The sequence below is a fragment of the Sparus aurata genome, chromosome 15 (genome assembly GCF_900880675.1).
Source record: "Sparus aurata chromosome 15, fSpaAur1.1, whole genome shotgun sequence".
Classification (NCBI taxonomy): domain Eukaryota; kingdom Metazoa; phylum Chordata; class Actinopteri; order Spariformes; family Sparidae; genus Sparus; species Sparus aurata.
In genome coordinates this window covers 30,684,388-30,703,112 of record NC_044201.1, presented here as the reverse complement: position 1 = coordinate 30,703,112, position 18,725 = coordinate 30,684,388, and the positions used below count along the sequence as shown (strand labels likewise).

Genomic DNA, 18,725 nt, shown 5'->3' with positions numbered 1-18,725 from the left:
TGCAGAGGAAATTAAATTCTTCAGACGAGGCACTTAAACAGGTTTCAGGACGGACAGTGGGAGCTGAGTGTGTGTGCGAAGATGCACATTAACTGTATTTAGATTAGATTCATTTAATAAAGTGTCATCAACATTTAACCAAACAGGAAATCTGTCAGCTGCTTTGCGAGGCTGTCAAGATCACGACACACCACAAAACAATCTTCAGTGAACGACTGTGAGACGACTTTATAATCATCGTTAGAAACACACGACATAAACAGGAGTTAATGAGAGCTCGGCTGAGATCTGAACCTGTTCAGCAGCAGAATAAGGAGCACCAGACCAAAGACAGTGGCTGGTCTGGTTTGTCAGGTACCAGTGAGACAAAAATACAATCCAGGAGGTCCAGTTTGCGGAACCATCTGTGAGTCTGAAGGCTCATCGACTCAGTCCAATCAGTGAACGACGGGATCAGATCCCAGCAGCAACTGTTGACACAAGGAGCAGAACAACATATTTGATTGGAAACAGCAGATGATGATGTGTCGCCTCGTTCAAGAGATGATTGTCATCAGGTCTGGCTCACAGTCAGTGTTCTGGATGGGATTCAGGTCAGAGCTCAAGCTTCAAGTTGTATTTCATATATATACTGCAGGACTTAAGGAGCAACACAAAGGGCTTCACACAAAATGACATTCAGACGTAACAACACTTAACCATAAAATAAAAAACCCATGAATCTGTAAAACATTAACCAATTAAATATCATTAAGAGTCAGAGAATAAAGTGGGTCCTGAGGTGCACCTTAAAAGCATCATCAGACTCAGACTGTCTAATGGACTCTGGTAGGTTGTTCTACAGCCACTACAGAAGAAACCCTAAAATTAACTCTGGTTCTTCTGAACCAAACCAAAACCATCTTTTAATGGAGCTGTTTGCTCACAGCACGGCTGCTGTCAGTCGATCAGTAAGACACTAAAACAAAACCGCTCAGCTTAAGCTGTTCCACAGTTCCTCCTGCAGAGGTTCAGGTTGTTTCTCACTAGGCTTCATGTTTGGCTCATCCACAGTCGCTGCATCTTTATCACAGTTTGGACCTGAGCCCGTGAACGTCCACCTCGTTAACTGACTAAACTCCTGGGAAAACACTTTCTCTCAGTGGGAAAAAGCGCCTGCTCTTCTTCCACTCGTTAGACTTTAAACAGACCCAGTGATCAATGAGTACTGGTCTGGAAATAAAGGGGAACTTGGGCCTATTAGTGGTTTTTGGAGACCAGGCGGGTTCTTCAGTAACAGGGTCAGGAGTCTGTTGGCCTCCTAACACGTTGCGACTCTGCCGGACTCGAAGCTGTCTCCTCACCTCAGCCTCACGCGGCGGCCCGAAGCGCCGCTCATTCATTTGAATATTTTCTGGGCTGATGAGGATGCGAGGGCGGCGAACTGCGGGCCAACAAAATAACATGATTGCAGGGGACAAAATAATGACCAGACGCCGCAAAGTTGCTAAAGTGTGTCATACATTATTATGCAAGCAGGGCAGCGTGTGGCTGAGAGAGAACACGGGAGGAGGAACATCGTCGGGCTGTGAGGGTCGCCAAGAGAGTCTAAACAAGACGACGTGCGACGCAGCCTCCCTCGTTTGTTTAATCAGTTATAATGTATGAAATGAGAATTATCCTTCAGCTCATTGTTCAGAATGAGTCAGAGACCGAGTTTAACAGATTTTATAAAGTGTCTCCAACTCAACAACTCACTAAACTGACACATTTGTTAAGGGAGTCTGGGGACTTTCTCCACGGGGACAAAGAAGTAGCCTATATTGTTACTGTGTAGTGTTTTTGTAACATGTGACATGTTTAGATGAATAACACGTTTCTTCTTTCATAAATGGAGTGTAAATGGTGAAATCAGTGTAAACAGTGTGTTCAAACAGCTGATCAATGTTGGCAGGTAAGACTTTAGCACTTTAGACACAGAAGCAGACAGGCTGGTACAGACATGCTGCCACAAACTGACACTTTTTACAAGGAGACAAACAACTTCAGCTGAAAGATTTAATGCTGAATTTACAACAAGGACACAATGACTAACAATCTGTCACACACACAGTTTCACTACGTTATTAAGTTTTATCCTGCTTAGCAACTCGTTAAATTAGCTGATTTGTTAAGGGAGTCTGGTGATACTGTGGATAATAGTCGGCTTCATGTATTACATTTAATGCTGAATTTACAGGAAGGCGACAATGATTTATAATTTGTTGCAGCTGTTTCACAAAGTTTGTTAAGTTCCTCAACACGCTGAGCAACTCTTAAAATCAGGTTATTTGTTAAAGGAGTCTGGCGACATGAAACAAACCAACACAGCACACAAAACCAGAACATTTCTTTAGTAAAAGTATTTTCTGAGACACAGCAGAAGGAGAGATGATGAGAAAGAAGCTGGACACAAACTTTCATCACATGTTTTTAATAAAAGAGTCCTGGTTGTTCTTTTTAAATGAACATACAGAGAACATGTCTCATCATGACGGCTGAGTGTTCAATTAAATATGTTTGTTTTCCAAAGTTACCAAAGTTTACATTTTCAGCTCTTCTGTAACAATTTGATATTTTTATGTTAAGATTCCTTAAATCTGAGAAAGGCACCAGAAACCTGTGAAATGCATAAAGGTGATTTTACGACACTCAGTCTCAGATTAAAACACAAATTAAAATAAAAACCACCAACGCCTCAGTCAGATACTCTCTACCAGTCGATGGTCCTCTTCGTGGAAATCACAACCGTTTGGCTCCATGTTTACAGATTTATTGTTTTATAACATTTCTTCACAATCACGAAGCAAAAAGAGGTCGATTTTTTTAAGTTTTCACAAAGAAAATAAAGGCAACAACCCGGCATGTTGAGAGAAACAGTCGTCACGTTTGTCATCATCGTGTTTTTATTGACACAAAAGGGACAAAATATGATAAAGACAGTGAGACTGTTGTAAATGTTGGACGATCTGCCTGTTTCCTCTTCGACTGCTTTGTTAAAAACATGGAGGCTGCCGGTCTAAAGCCGCCTCGACTGGTGAGTTTGTTTACAACTTTGGTGTTTTAATACATCGTTACAGACCCGATGAACCCGCTGATTCCTGCCGGTCTGCGTCCTGATTGGTCTGCGTTAAGTATCATTTGAATGTGTCGCAAATCTGCATTGCTGCTTTTCTGTTGTTGGTGTTGAGACGGTGCAGCACTCGATGTTCGTCTTGACTGAAGAAATGTAGTTTAATTCATTCACGTACCATCAAGTGAAAACACATCAGAGGAGGAGCGAACCAATGATTTTTACTTACAAATGAAAACAAACATGTTTTGGTTTTAAATACAATAGTTTTATGTTTGCAGGTCGTGCGGCTGTAAAACACTTTAAGGCAACGACGTCTTTCCCGATGATTAAATCTCTACAGTATAAATTTCTTCTTCTCTGAATCTTCTGCCTCGGTTTGGTCCGGAACATTAACATCACCTCTTTTTCTTTAGTTTCCTTTAAATGCCTGAAGATCAAAAAATGTAACGCTGGAAATTAATTTCACTCAAGAATTAATTTCCTCTCATCAGGAATGTTTGATGATGTTTTTTCTCTTTTACAAAAAACCCCCAAAAACTTTTAACAAGAGTCCCAAACATACTGAATCTGACCTTCTTGGTCCCCGTATAAATACAAACCATTTCTTTTCTACCATCAGATGCAAAACTTTACAGCAAACCTCCAAAGAATCATCTTCACCCTCTAAAGTTTCCATCATGTGGTCCAAATAAATCTACTCAGACGTTTAAATATCTGAGCCGAGCAAAAACTGGACCTCCATCTTGGATCAAAGTATCTTATGAGTTCCAGTTTGGTACAATCAGGGTCGGTACTGTCTGTACTGCGATTGTGAAGCCAGAGGGTTGCTGGTTCCAAACCGGAGCGGAGCCGGCGCCCCTCCGTAGGCAGTCCTGTAGCTCTGAGAGGAAGGCACACCCAGTCCGTACCCCGCACCCAGACCCTGCACGCCGAGTCCCAGCCCACCGCCTGGCCGTGGCAGCCCCTGATTCAGCATCCCTGTGTAGGGAGACGCTCCGTAGGCGAGTCCCAGGCTTCCGTAGGGCCTGTGGGCGTGGTGTCCCGGGGCGGGGAGCACCATCGGCTGCACGTTCCTCCCCGGTGTGTCGAAGGCGAACTCTGGAGGAGGACTAGTGGGTTTGGAGGGCGTGGAGGTCAGCGGGTCCAACTCTCCTCCTGATGACATCAGCAGAGGAGGCAGCGAGGAGGAGGAGAGGGTGTAACCGTCAGCGGGACCCATCGGGGGGACGGAGGAGGGGGAGAGCGTCCCGGTGAGGAGAGGTCGCGTCCAGTCGTCTTTAAAGATCTGGACCGTCAGCGTGGAGACGAGCGGCAGCAGACGGTTGGTTACGTGAGCCAGAACCAGCTGCTCGTTGGCGTCACGACGGATACGAACGTGGGCGGACCCGGCCTGAAACGCAAAGGTGGAGAGGGGGATGAAGGGGTGAGGGCAGGAGGGGGGGAGGAAGATATCAGGGACGGGGGGCAGGAGGGAAATAATTAATAAAATACACGAAACTTTTAAAAGATCAAGATATCAATTTTTATATTCTGCTGTGCTGATATATGTTGATGTCAGCTGAGCTTTCTGTGACTTTCTATCTTTGGTTGACAAGAGAAACAGCAAGACAAAGATAGAGAAGCGATGCTACAGAGCAGTGCTAACGCAACGTGCTAACACTAAAAAGGAAATCCAGAAAAGCATTTTGAGGTTGACCTGAGGAACCGAATCAAACCAAATCCTGGAGCGGAGCGTGAACTTCAGAGCGACTCCACATACTTGTTGTCGTTGTCTGTGACGTCCTCTTACGGTTCTGCTCGTAGCGGTTTGGATTCAGCTGATCTGCTCGATTGCTGTGAGAAGCTGAAGTGTCCAGACTGAGATGCATGTGCAGAGATCTGATTTCAAACCACCTCCAGCTGTTTGGATCCGATTTGCACAAATCGCATTTCATTTTCATTCTTCTCTCTTTTTGCTGCTCAGGCTTCTTGAAATCCGTGACAAAAAAAAAAACTGATCTGGGCTGAAAGTGTGAACACAGCCTCTTTTATCAAGTGCATTTCAAAAAAGAAAACCTACCGACAGTTTATTAAACTGACTCAGCGACCTTCATCAGAGTCTTCCTCACCTCGACAGTCAGCCTCACGTCACAATCTGACCTTAAACACTGAACTGAGCCTCGTTTTGTCCTTGTTTGCTAATTTTACCGTCCTCACAGGAATATTCAGACCTCGAGAGGACAGGGAGCGCACACACACAGAGACAAGCACACACACACACATGAACACACAGAGACACACACACACACATGAACACATAGAGACACAGACACACACACACACACACCCCGTGGGGCACGAGTGCAGTCAGAGGGGTCAAATCAGTTTGGACAGCTGCTCTGTTAGCGGTGGGCCAACAACCAACAGTTGTGTAACTGCAGCAACATCAGCGACAGCAGCAGCCGCATCGATAACACAAATAACAACAGCAATAAACGGATGTAAACACAGAACGCTGCTCCACCTGCAGGCAGCGGGAGGCACCACACACACACACACACACACACACACACACACACACACACACACACACACAGGAGATTAATTTGCATGAGACGACAGTCGCCGCGTCATTCCACCAAATCACTGTTTCATAAACACGTCCAATAAATCACGTCCGCTCCTGCAGATAATAAACAATCATGATTGTAAAACCATGTGAAATATTCATGTGCTAAATTTGGACCCGACGGCGTCGACGGGCTCATTTTGTTACATAAAGCGATGAGGTGGAAACATCGGAGGGTTTTTAAGTTAAAACGAGAACGTGTTCGTCTTTAAGTGTCCTGGATGTTTAAAGGATAAAACTGTTTTCTCTTTTCAGCCCAAAGATAAATACAATTAAGTTTGAAACATTGAAAAAATGATTTATCTTTTAAATGAACACCGTGCTGAGATACTGATTTAATCTTTATAATCTGATTCTAACCAGAATTCAGCAAAACCAGGTTTAAAAACCAGTAGATCAAGATTTAATATGAACCCGAGCTCAACATTAAAAATGAATCTGTTTAGTGAAACAAAGTTACATTTATATGGAGATGCAACAAAATTGACATTAAATATATAAATATATGAAACAAATCTACCTGCTGTCACAACTTAGTCAGTGTAAAAGAGGAGAGAAACCGTCAACTGTCACCTGCTCAGTAATCATTAATATAATAAAGCGTTAGTTCAGGTGTCCACACATTGTTTACTCCAGTAAAGTAATAGATTACAGGCTCTGACATGTACTCAGAGTATCAGAGTAAAAAGTCTCCCTCTGAAGGACATTTGTGCTCAAAGCTAACTGAAGCTCACGTCATATTAATAGAACTCAAAGACTATTAAAGTTAAAGGTAGAATCAGTAGGATTTGTCCCAGCTGTTCCTGAACGCACCACAAAGACAGTTGATTGTTGAGTCTCATTCCCAGGACGTCAAATAGACACATGTTGGGTTGGTAAAGCGTCCCGAGCAGCAACAAAGAGAGAAAATCAGAAACTCTCTGCAGATACGAGACACTAACACGCCTTTTCTCCACATTCCAGTCTCCCTCTCTGTCTGTTTACGCCTTCTTACGGCTTTTACGTCTTTGTCTCGTCTCGCTGCGTCTGCCGTGCGTGATCTGCTCTGATTGGTCCACATCAGTCTGCTGATGCTGGGAAATAACAATAATCCAGAATTCACCTCAGATGCATCAAACTAAAGTAACGAGGCTGTTCTGAAGCTGTGAGGAGGAGAAAGTTCACATGTAGAGAGGAGAAGTTTGCTAGCGAGCTAACAAGCTGAATTAAAAAGATTTAAATTTCCTGAAACGTCCACATAACAAAACAAGACGGGACTTTTATTGTGAAAAATGAAGTGTGTTCACTCTCAACATGTACCTGCACGTTTACGTCTTTATTCTTTAGTCTCTTTAGTTAAACTTCTCTGAGCTTCATCATTTAACACTCACAACATCCTTTCCTCCGGCTTTACACAGGATTAAAATAATTGTTTTATTTACTTTAATTTACATTATTGTGGCTGACGATTAATCATAAAAGCTGCTTAAAAAACGTGTGTATGTTCTCGGGGTTTATTGGTGTTGTAAGTCTCCACCTGGGGGATTTTTCTACAATCACAAGAAGAGCTGCCAAAAAGTAAATCGCACAGAACAAAAACCAAACACTGACAAACAAAATCTAAACTTAACTTGACAAACGAGTCTTCAGCTTTCTGTCTCACAGAAAGAGGACAGACGTTGCTGCAGTGATTAACCTTCAGGGCCGACAAAACGACTGTTAAATTAGCTGTAATTAATAGTTTGTGTTCCTCTCTGACAGCAAAAAGAGCAGATAGATGTTTGTGCGTCTCTGTTTGTGTTGTGTGTTGTGTGTTTGTGTCGGAGGACCTCAGCCGCCCTGAAGGCCAGCTGGGCTTGTTTGCCGTCGCTGCAACAACGTGAAACACAGACGATGACGACGGCGATGACAACAACAGTGTCCCCTCCAAAAAAAAACAAACTGGGGAAGGAAAGAGAGAGAGAGAGAATATCTCCGCATGAATGACTTGTTCCTTCTTCTCGTCTGGGTGAACAAATCCCTGCAGATCGTCGCTCCGAACCGACGAATGAGAGCGAGCGAGGAAGGAGTGGGGAGAGAAACGAATACCGAGACGAAGCAAACAAACAAAGTAACTAACGGGAGGAATTAAGGAGAGAGAAGATGGTGATCAGATGTGAAATAACTCTGAGGCAGGTGAGGTCGAGGCTCAGACCTGCTGCTCTGTGATGTCAACTCGCTAATTAAAATGTGAATCTTGTGTCTGAATTTCTGATTATTACCTCATCCAGGACGCGAGCGACGTGAGGAGCCACGGGGCTGCTTCTTAATAAGACATGAGCTTCCCTGAAAACACGGTTTATGAAACTCTTATCGTGCATGATGTGTCGTCTTGTCATCATCCTGTACGTCACTTTAGCTCAAAGACAAGAAGAAAGGCAGCCGATCTGTCGTCTCTCTGGTCGTTTCACTCACCTGTATCATTCACAGTTAACACCGTGTTGAATGTGACGGCTGTTGATCACGACCGGTTCATTTCTGGGCAGCTCGGCTACTTTTGTTGGAAATTAAAACTGTTTTTGTGACGCGAGCGTGCCGTCCGAATGTGAGGAGGAGATCTTGAGCTGATGATGCTCGTACATGAGTGTGTTAAGCGTCTCCTCACTTGTGCAGATAAATTATCACTCTCTCTTTAGGGGCGAGTAAAAAAAAAATGAATTCACTTACCTCCAACGAGTCAGAATCTACTCCTAAATGTCAGAAATTGATTTTCTAAAAGTGAAGCACCTGGACGATCTACTTTGAACTCATCTTGAAGTTGTGTCTCATGTTGTATTTCAGCAGATTAAAGACACCGGTGACAGTTGAAAATGGTTCCTTATCTGATCACTCAACAGAGAATTGATTTGAATCGACTATCGATCGTGAATCAAAGAGGAAACTGAAGAATCAGTCTCACTCTCCACAGTGTTTCCTGCTGTAGCTCGTTTCATACGTCACGTTTAGATAACGGAGGCTCGCTGTGGTCATTTAAAGTGTCGAGTGTCTTTGAGAAACGCACAACACAAAGTTTTCTGGCTGAGAAACGTACCAGAGATCCGAAGCCGACGGTCCAGAAGTGCTCGTTGCGAACCTCCAGCACGCCGTCAAGAGTCGACACCTGATTGGACGCACAAGAGGAACAAATTAACCAATCTCAATAGTCTCAATAATCTTTCATTTCCAGGTTTGTTTTTACCTCTCTGAGCAGTTTGTCCAGCTGTCCGATGATGTGCGACGGCGTCGTCTGTGAACGAGACACGACAGAATAATAATCACTCCACCTGCTCGTTTATCATCATCATCATCATCATCATCATCATCATCATCATCAGGACCTAAAGCTCATCAGTCTCACCTGCAGCAGCACCTTGCCGCTGTAGACGCTCATGGGATACATGGTGCCGAAGGTCATGAGTGCGATGGCGACCGCCGACGCCGTGTCCACCGCGTTATAGTTACTGAGCAACACAGAGGATAAAAAACATGTAGAAAGTTCTGCAGAAACGCGACGTAAGACTTTTAATTCTTGTCATATTTGGAAGGTTTGGAGAAGGATGACTTCATCGGCTTAATGTGGACTGACGGGGAAACTCCATCAAACTTATATTTTTATCATCAGACATCTAAATGATTCAAAGGAAAATCTGAGTCTCATTTCCTGTCCCGTATCTGCATGTTTCGTCCTGGAGTGTCCCTGCATCGGGACACATTTTAGGTGGAGCGCAGATAAAGATCGGGACAGTTTAAATTAGTAAGAAGGAGTTTCCAGCTGCAGCGACAGAAACACGACATCACCAAAACCCAGAGAGCAGCCGAGGTTTCTAATGTGTTGGTTTTAAGATTTTTTGGGGATTAAGCGGCTGCGAACAGGAGAGGATTCTTACTTGATTTCTATGAGCATGTAGGTGGTGCAGAGAGAAAGAGCTCCCGCCATGTTGATCAGGACGAACGGGTTCATGCGAGGCAGCAGCACACTGCTCAGACCTGGAATGATGCCGCACAAACTGAACACACACAACACAAACACAACACAAACAAATAAAGCAGGATTAGTGAATGTGATCCTCTCGCCTCATAATGAATCAACCACAAATGTTCCAGAGCTTCAGAGGGAAAACACAGAATCATCATGGAGACGTTCTGCAGAGGAAGAAATCTGGTTTTCCAACCAAACGGAGACAGAAAACACAGACTGATGTTTGTAGACGAGCATCGATTTATAAACACACTTATCAGAAACAATAACCGTCAATACCATGTGTAAAACATCCGAGATATTAAACCTCCTCACTTCAGTTCAATGCTTTAACTTTAATAATCATTAACTTTCACTGTTCAATCACTGAGTTTTAATAAAGTAAAGTTGTGCGTGTGCAGAATACATTATAATTATCTGCAAAACTGAGTCGAAGGACAAAAATGTTTGGAGTTTAAATTTACGATAATTAAATGAAAGTGACATTTTGCTTATTTTCTAAAGCCCGAACACCTGAACTCAGTTTTTGTAGAGGACTTTGAGAGGTAGGGTGAAGTGATCGGGCTACATGTTCCTCCAAACAGACGCTACAAACTTTGTAACAAGAAGAAAACAATCACTACGAGTTTACGACACGATACGACACGATACATCCTGGTGAGTTTCAATGGACGGACTGTAAATCGAGGGGTGAGCAGATTTACTGTTAGCAAGTCTCAGCAGGGTCTTGTTGTGCTTTGCCACAGGTTGTCTAATAATCCTCAACACAGGTTGATTATATCATTTAGTTTTTAAGTTTCACAGACAGGCTGCAGCACAGCAGGATACTCTGAATCCCTGATTTGAAAAACGAAGATAATCTAGCTCCAAAAGATCTGCAGACAAAGTCGATGCGCTGCTGTATCCTCTTACAGTCTGCTGAAGTCTCGGTAGCTAACCAGCTAGCTAGCTAATTGCTACACTATTGCTGATTTGTGCATGACAGTCCTGCATTTTGATGTATTTCAATGTAGCATTTCCTCCTCTGTGATGGCATTTAACATCTGAACTTTCACTAACATCCAGCAGGGAAGTTGCTGTACTCGGTAACGCTCCTGTAATAAATGTCAGACTATAATCTGGTTGCTAATGTTAGCCTAAAACGCCACGCTGGTGAGCAGGTAAGGAACCCAGCGCTCTCCAAATCACCACAGCTGAAGACAGACCGATAATGTATCAGGGTTCTGAAGGACTGACCCGTTTCAGAGAGAGTCTGTTCTAAAAACTTGAATCCAAACTACTTATACTCCATGATTGAATATATTTATTTGTCCTTTTCTTAATAATAACACAGAATACTGTCGCTGCATGAGAGTGAAATCTGCTTTGTTACTGTTGGACCTGATTTAAAGAGGCTCTGTTGTGTTCGTACTTTCATTTTGTTTATATTTTATATTTTTCAGGCCAAAAGCAAAAAAAAAAAAAAAAAAACCCCTCTGGATGATTCTGCTCCACCGTCCTCGAGGGGAATAATCCCAGAAACCAAAATAAAATCAGAGGTCGCTTCATGTTTTAATAAAACACACCGGTTCCTCCATCTGCTCCCTCCTGAGCTGCCGTCTCCTCGACCTCTCTAATCTGCAGCTTCTCTGCCTTTATGTTTGTCTTTAGGATTAACGGCCTTTAACCCGATCACCCCGTCATAATGGACTTTAGGGACTCAAACAGCAGCTGATGGGATCATTCTTGTTTTGTTTCATGTTATGTTGGTTTAAGGTCTAAGACGGCCGGGCTGAGCTCCGACATACCTCGTCTACGTATACGAGTTTCTGCCTCAGGAGGAAGCTTCAGAGTGAATTCAACTCATTTATCAGGTGTTTCATTAAAACGTTTCAGACTCGACGGGGAGATAATGGAAACTTCTAGAAGCTGAACTAGAGAAGATTTCAGAAACCGTGAGCAGGTAATAATCTGCTCAGCGACGCGAGATCATTTCTTCTTCTCACTCGTTCATCTCAACGTTAATAATCAACTTATCTGCAGATTATTTCTAAGCACGAGAGAGATTGTTGTTCTGAGTGTGTGACAACATTACAGCCGAGCTGAATGTTGACCTGATGAAGGATGAACTCAGACGTTTCACACGGCGGCGTTATGATCCATTTACTGCGTCAGATTATAGAGAAATCTCTTTGTCTTGGGTTCATATCGATGAGGTAAAACAGAAAAGTTCCGTCTACGTCTACCTGCTGGTCAAAGTTACTATTTATTGATTTTAACGCACCTATCAGGAAGCTGCTACTCACACAAGTTATCAATAACCCCGTCATCAAGAAACACATTGTCTTTGCGTTTGGTCTGAACATCTAAACCAGGACATACACTTCGTTACAGATTAATTAAAGATATATTTTAAACTTGTCATCATCTCGTCTTAGTCACTGAAAAAAGGTTGTTGACGAACGTATTTCGTTGTAATTTTAGTTAACGAGATCAACACAGTGTTACAGCGACAGAGATGATTCAGCTGTTGATTAATCGATGGACAGAAAAAGAATTGGTTGAGTCCGGTTAAACTTGTATGTTTCAGTGTTTTTGTGTTTTTTATTCAGGATCGTTGTTCATCAGAATCACATATTTCACTCTGTGAATGAGACTAAGTTCAGTTTTAAGGGACGATATTTAAAGGGATATTCCGGTCTTCTACTGAAAAGCTGACTAAATTTACCACTCTTCTGCAGCAGCTTCCTGTTGACGGGAAGTCCCGACGAGTCGATTACCGAGTGCAGTAGAGTTCCGCGGCTCATGGATGAAAATGTATGATTATGACTCCATGGAAAAGCAATCAAAGTTCATATGTGTCTTACCTGCCAGTTTATAACAGTTATTATCGAGAGCGGACAGGGAAAAGAACGGAATTGAGCATTTCTAACCGCACTCGGTAATCGTCGCGTCGGGACTTCCCCGACCCGGAAGCTGATGGAGGAGAGTTGAAGTCTGTTTTTAGCTTCACAATAGAAATCCAGCTAAGCTAGCGGAGGTTAGATGCCCCGGACTATGTGCTGAGACCCTATTTGTACTGTTGCTGAAGTTTGGTGCTGTTCTGAGCATTATTTGTGGCTTTTTGGTGGCGGTTTATATTTGGATCCATTTACTGCAGTGTATTGTTGTCGTGCGGTCGTTTCTGAGGTTGATAAAACTCCGTAAATTAGCGGTCTGCTAACTTGATCTCTCGAGAGGGAGTCTAACACAGTTTCCCTGTGATTTAGACCATGGATTAAATTTACACCGGAATATCCCTTTAATCACGACATCGTTGTTCTACAAAAACCTGCATGTTTACCTCGTCTTCAGTTTTAACATCGTCTCTTCTCGAGCAGTAAATCTGCAGCTCTCCCTGTCACAACCTTTCTGTGCTCTGAAACATGGACGGGTTGTTTCCTCTCCCTTTCTATTGGTCCACAGAGCAGATCCACAGGTTCCATGTTCAAGTCGAAGCAGGAAGTATCTGAGATGTGACACGTGAAGACGCGGCGTCGGGCGGCGTCACGATGTAGCACCAGCGTGATTTGACGAGGGCGGTTTTAAACGACAGCTGCGAGCTCGATGTGCCGGCAGAGCAGCAGATTTAATCACAGGGACTTGACTGCTGTTAGTTTAATTGAACGAGGTCACAGAGGACACGCATCAATAACTCCTCTTCCATCAACTGAGACAAAACAGAGCCGGTAAAATGTTTTTGTTTTTTTAAAGGCTCAACATCATTATTTAACGAGCTGCTGGCACAGAAGTTGATTTAAGGGCAACAAATCCTTTTTTCTACGAACTGGTGAAACATTCTCTAATCTAGGTTCAACAAAGACATCAGACGAGGGAACACAACGGAGACCTGATGAGATTTCTTGTGAAGCTCTGAGAGAATGAAATCACCTGAGTTGTCTTCACCTGAACCCAAAAACTACAAACTTGTAACTTGAAGTCTTTTGATACAAACGTGAATGTTGATGAGGCCGAGAGAAACACAGACGTCTGATATAGGAAAATATAGTTTTCTGGTGTCACCTGGAAGAAAACAAAACTATTCTACCATCTCAGATGCTCGTCTTGATCACAGTCACACCCCGGATTGAAACATCCCACCAACTTCCTTCTCCTGTTGGACGTGTGAAATGATGAAAGGATGCACAACTCGGTGAAAGTAAACTTATCTAGACCTTTGCTGCTTCAATCTCAAGAGTTGCTTCTTCATTAAACTTATGCAGCAATATGAAACTGAAATCTAGAAGTTTATGACATCACTGCCGCCTGACGAGTTCAAGATACGTCAGAAAAGACGCTCAGTATCTTTAGAGAACTGCGTTATTTTACGTCTGACGGAAACTGAACATTTCCTTCAGCTGCAGCTTCACATTCAAAGCATTTAACTCAGAACACAAGTCAGTCTATGAGCACCAGGTTTAAATCTGCAGTTTTTGCTTTTTCACTTTGACATGTAAGCTGTCGTCTTGTCGGTCAACCATCCTGACTTCAGACATGTAAAAGCACAAAGAACAAACCTTCAGTTAATCATCGTGTCTTTTCCAGAAACAATCATCAATAACAACAACACAAGCTGAGACATCCAAGATTTTTTTTCAACAAAACGTTTAACAATTACGCAAATCAAGACAGAATTATTAATGTTGGACAAAGTTTCAGTAAACATGAGGATGTTTCTGCATGAACCTTCAGCTGACATTAGTAAAGAGTCTTTGACCGTGTTAGATTCTGTTCGGCTCTGCAGGATAAACCAAACGTTCAGCCGACTCCCCTGAACAGAACCGACCCTGTACTCTCACTGAGCAACACACCGGCCCGGTGGTTTCCTGAAACTGATTAACGGGTCAATGAACAAACCCTCCGGGCGGATCGTTCCCGCGCTGAGTGTCAGATTGAATTTCCAATACGTCAAAGGCCGCGATCCGAGGCCGCCGCGGCCGCTGGCGTACAAGTGCTGTCACAAACAAGAGCGGGCAGCGCGGTGGCTGCGAGCCGCAAGGTGTTTGTCATTAGATAACACAGCAGTGACATGCATGTCAACACGTCGTTACTGTCAAACATGTCAGTCTCGTTCGCCACGGGGACGACTTCCATAAAACTGCACAAGAAGAAGAAGTGAAGAGGAAGAATGTGTGCGAGTTATAAAACTTTGTTTAGCCCTCACAAGAAAAACATGTTCCTATAATACCGTCCGGCTCAGCCTCGTTAGGAAGGACAACAGAGACAGACAGACGTGATGATGTCACCCGAGACGGATCCTACAGCGGCTCCTCAGACGGTGAATAATGGAAGGACTGCTTGGACCGATGTTACCGGGACGTATGAGCACAGGTGGTGATTCACCGCTGGACGCTCTGGGTTCATAACAAACCCTCAGAGTGGGTCCGTCACACACAGCCTCGCTTTGGACTCCGAAAACTGAGCAGTGAGTCACAACGTTTGAGCCGATGGGTTCCCCCTCGTCAGATTCTTCCCCCGCAGGAGGTTTTGTGCAGAAAAAGACCATTTCATCCTCCGTTCTGCAGCCTGACGTGCAATCTGAAGCTTTAACAGCAGCAGCCAGTAATTGATGAATCAGTTTGAGCAATTTTCTAAACACGAAAACAACCAAAACTCTGATTCAAGCTTCTTAAATGTGAATGTTTCTGGTTTCTTTTCTCCTCTCTGACAGTATACGGAATATATTTGTGTTGCAAAACAAGACATTTGAGGACGTCATCCTTGGGACTAAAAATCTTCTGATTAACCTGCAAAATAATTGACAGTCTGACCGACATTGAAGGTGACATTTCGGGGGACTGCACCTCAGATTCAGACATTACCGCCGAGTTTTAGCGCGAGACAGAAAAGACAGAAGGAGGAGAAGAAGTGGAGAGTTTGGGACGAGATTGACAATCCCAGCGATCCTGTAATCCCTCCTGATGCATTGATATAATTTGACATGTGACCCTGTGTGTGTATGTGTGTGTTAATCCAGACACGTTGCAGACAGCGAGCGCTGAGATTAAAGCAGGGAGATAAACAAACACTTGATACCGATTCTGTTGGATCCACACACACAACTGTCAGGAGCTCGAACTGAAACACTCCTTAGACTTTCACTTAATCTGAACGTCTGCGTGGAGTTCAGAGAGCGAAGACCAACGTTTCTGGATCTGCAGCAGAATCTGATCATGACAATCAGACGCAATTTCCCTTTCTGCCTCCATTATACATTTGTTTAATTATCCGTTTCTCTTCACACACACACACATACGTAGATACAAACACACACACACACACACACACAGACACACACAGACACACACAGACAAACACACACACAGAGCTGAGGCCTGTGGCTGGTGAGGCCGAGAGAGCAGCAGGCTTTATATAACCCAGTTGGCCCCGAGATCCTGCTGAGGTTAAGTAGGGACAGACTATTACAACACAACACTGTAGCACACACACACACACACACGCATGCACACACACACACAGAGAGAGGAGAGTCAAGCAAGCACATTATTTGCAAACACACAGTGGAAAGCGCACACATTCACACATTCAGACACAATGTGCGCGTATGGAGGCATACAGAGCATCTCTCACACACACACACACACACACACACACACACACACACACACACACACACACACAAAGACTGGAAACTAGGCTGGGACGTCCTGTTCATTTCTGTCCTCTCAGCCAATCACAGCTCAGTTCTGCTGCACAACTCTCCAGGCTGTCGCCCCGAGTAACCTGCACCAACTGAGCTGCTGACTCCGTGTGTGTGTGTGTGTGTGTGTGTGTGTGTGTGTGTGTGTGTGTGTGCACTTCACCCACTTTAGATGTGGGAATACACAGCGGGATGTAATATTCATCGCGACGGTCGACACTGAGCATCAGTCAGCTCTGGAGTCGGTCTATACGTTACCGTGGCAACGTGAACAAGAAGCTTTAATTCTCTTTATTTAGGATTTAATCACCGGTTTCTTGTTATATATCAGCTGACATTCAAAACTGAAGTGAAGACGTTTATTCTACGGATGTTATCAGACACTTTACATACATTACAAATTCTTCCTGACCGGCATTAAATTCTGCAGCAGGCGGGAAAAAAACGGTTTGCGGCTCTTTGGAGGACAAAATTTACATCAACAGAATTTAAGAGGGGGATTCAATTCTGGTGCAAAGCGTCGATTCCAACCACAAATATCAAGTGTCCGGAAAAAGATCAGCGCTCAGAGTTTTAGCTCCCGGAGTCAGAAACACACATCACAGCATCACGTCTGCAGGAGAGCGTTTCAGCTGTCGAGCTAACAGACTACAGGTCTTCTCTCTGCACACGGTCGTAGAAACACTTCTGACATTAACAGACACTTTAACACCAGACACAAACAGCTGATCCTCTCACTGATGGTATCACCTTTATATAACGACAGAAAAGTTTGTTGTAGTTTGTGTGAAGCAGCGTACAGAATATTCACACCACATAAAACTGGAAAAAAGTGCTTAATTATTCAGGTTATTTTGAGCGTGTGTGATGGGTTTGATGATGACTGATCTGATTAATGTTTCTGTAGAAACAATCATGTTACAACCGAACAGCTAACGAGCTGCACCTCGACCCAAGACGTGAGAACGACCCTGAGGAGCTACTGAACTGAACACACACTCGACAGGAGATCCGTCAGCTATGGATAAAGTGTAGTTTTACTCTGATAGCAGTGAGCTGTGACCTCTGACCCCTGAGCTCAGGTCAGGAAGAGGAACCTGGACAGATGTGTCGGCGTCACTGTACTCTCTGGGAAACAACAATAAAACTGATCTGAAATCTGCTTCTTTGAAACTCGATCAATGAGACGACCCGACCTCTGACCTCACGGGACACACACACACCTGGACACACAGATTCACACTGTAAGCAGTAATACACACAGGATGGGTGTGTGTGTGTGTGTGTGTGTGTGTGTGTGTGTTGAGTCAGTGTAAGTGGATCCTTCCTGTTTCTACCTGAGGCTGAAATCTGCTGATCATGTAGAGAGAAAACAGAGAGGAGGAGGAGGAGGAGGAGGAGGAGGAGGAGGAGGAGAGGAAAAAAGGATGAAGTCATGAAAATGTTCTTACCTTCGACTCAGATCTGCTACATGTTCCTGAAGCCAGCTGCTGCTGGCGGCTGCAGAGAGAGAGACGAGTCGTCAGCATACAAAACGTCAAACAACAACACGAGTCCTCTTCAGTCTTTATAGATTTAAACAACTTCCTGTCGGCTTCCTGCACAGCAAACCTGGTTTCCATAATCTGGATCAATAAATACTCCACTTTCTTCAGGAAGGATTTAGTCTTTTCTGAAAGTCCGTCAAGACACAGAACATTTTCACACGTCTATGTCACTATTTATTTAGTAAAAGCATCTTTAATTCTCGTGTTTCTTTTCTCTTCTCAGGAAAACTTTACGTCGACGTCATCACATGATGCGGGTCAAGGCCGCAGCTACAGTCTGCTAACATCAGAAAGATCTGGACACCGATATCTTGACTTTAATTCCAGATTTAAACAAATATTGTTTTTAAAAGATGCAGCTTTTTATATTGAAGATCCCTGCAGTCAGATCTGAAGTTCAGATTTATCTGACTGCTCGTAATAAATGTTGAAAAAGTCATCTGATGCGTCGAGAAGCGTCGTGCGATTGAATAGTTGACCAACAAACACAAAAACCCAAAAGACCTTCTGAATTAAATTAAAGTAACTTCATATGTGAGAGTCTGGAACCAGACAGCTCTCAGCTTCTGCATGAGTTACGTGACTTAAGTAACTTGAAGCGAACAAATTTGTTGCAGATTATTTGACTTTAGATCAACCAGTCGATTAATCATCCAGCTGTTTGGTGACTTTCTAAGCCAAAAGTTAAAAGTAAAAACGTGTTTGTGGAGTAAAATGTTATCATGTCGCCTCAGAGGAAACAAACATCTCTGGAGTGAACATTTTCTACAGTCCGACATGAAGAGAGGAACAGATAACTTTGCACTTTGAGAACATGTTTC

At 43.5% G+C, this 18,725-nt stretch overlaps 1 protein-coding gene across 3 annotated transcripts in view; it reads right to left on the bottom strand.

Annotated features, from left to right (window-relative positions):
- Window positions 1–18,725, bottom strand: part of slc30a6 (solute carrier family 30 member 6) — an 86,264-nt gene that overhangs the window by 30,734 nt on the left and 36,805 nt on the right. Inside the window, exons 10-15 of one of the 3 annotated variants that reach the window (XM_030440950.1) lie at window positions 17,809–17,857; window positions 9,587–9,706; window positions 9,058–9,160; window positions 8,899–8,946; window positions 8,752–8,820; window positions 295–470 (exon numbers count right to left, since the gene is read on the bottom strand). In XM_030440950.1, coding sequence (XP_030296810.1) covers window positions 438–470; window positions 8,752–8,820; window positions 8,899–8,946; window positions 9,058–9,160; window positions 9,587–9,706; window positions 17,809–17,857 — 422 coding nt within the window. In that variant the 3' untranslated portion in view covers window positions 295–437. Of the gene's footprint in view, window positions 1–294; window positions 471–2,436; window positions 4,485–8,751; window positions 8,821–8,898; window positions 8,947–9,057; window positions 9,161–9,586; window positions 9,707–17,808; window positions 17,858–18,725 lie in introns of those variants that run through there. The other 2 variants (XM_030440948.1, XM_030440949.1) reach the window with 2 other exon arrangements.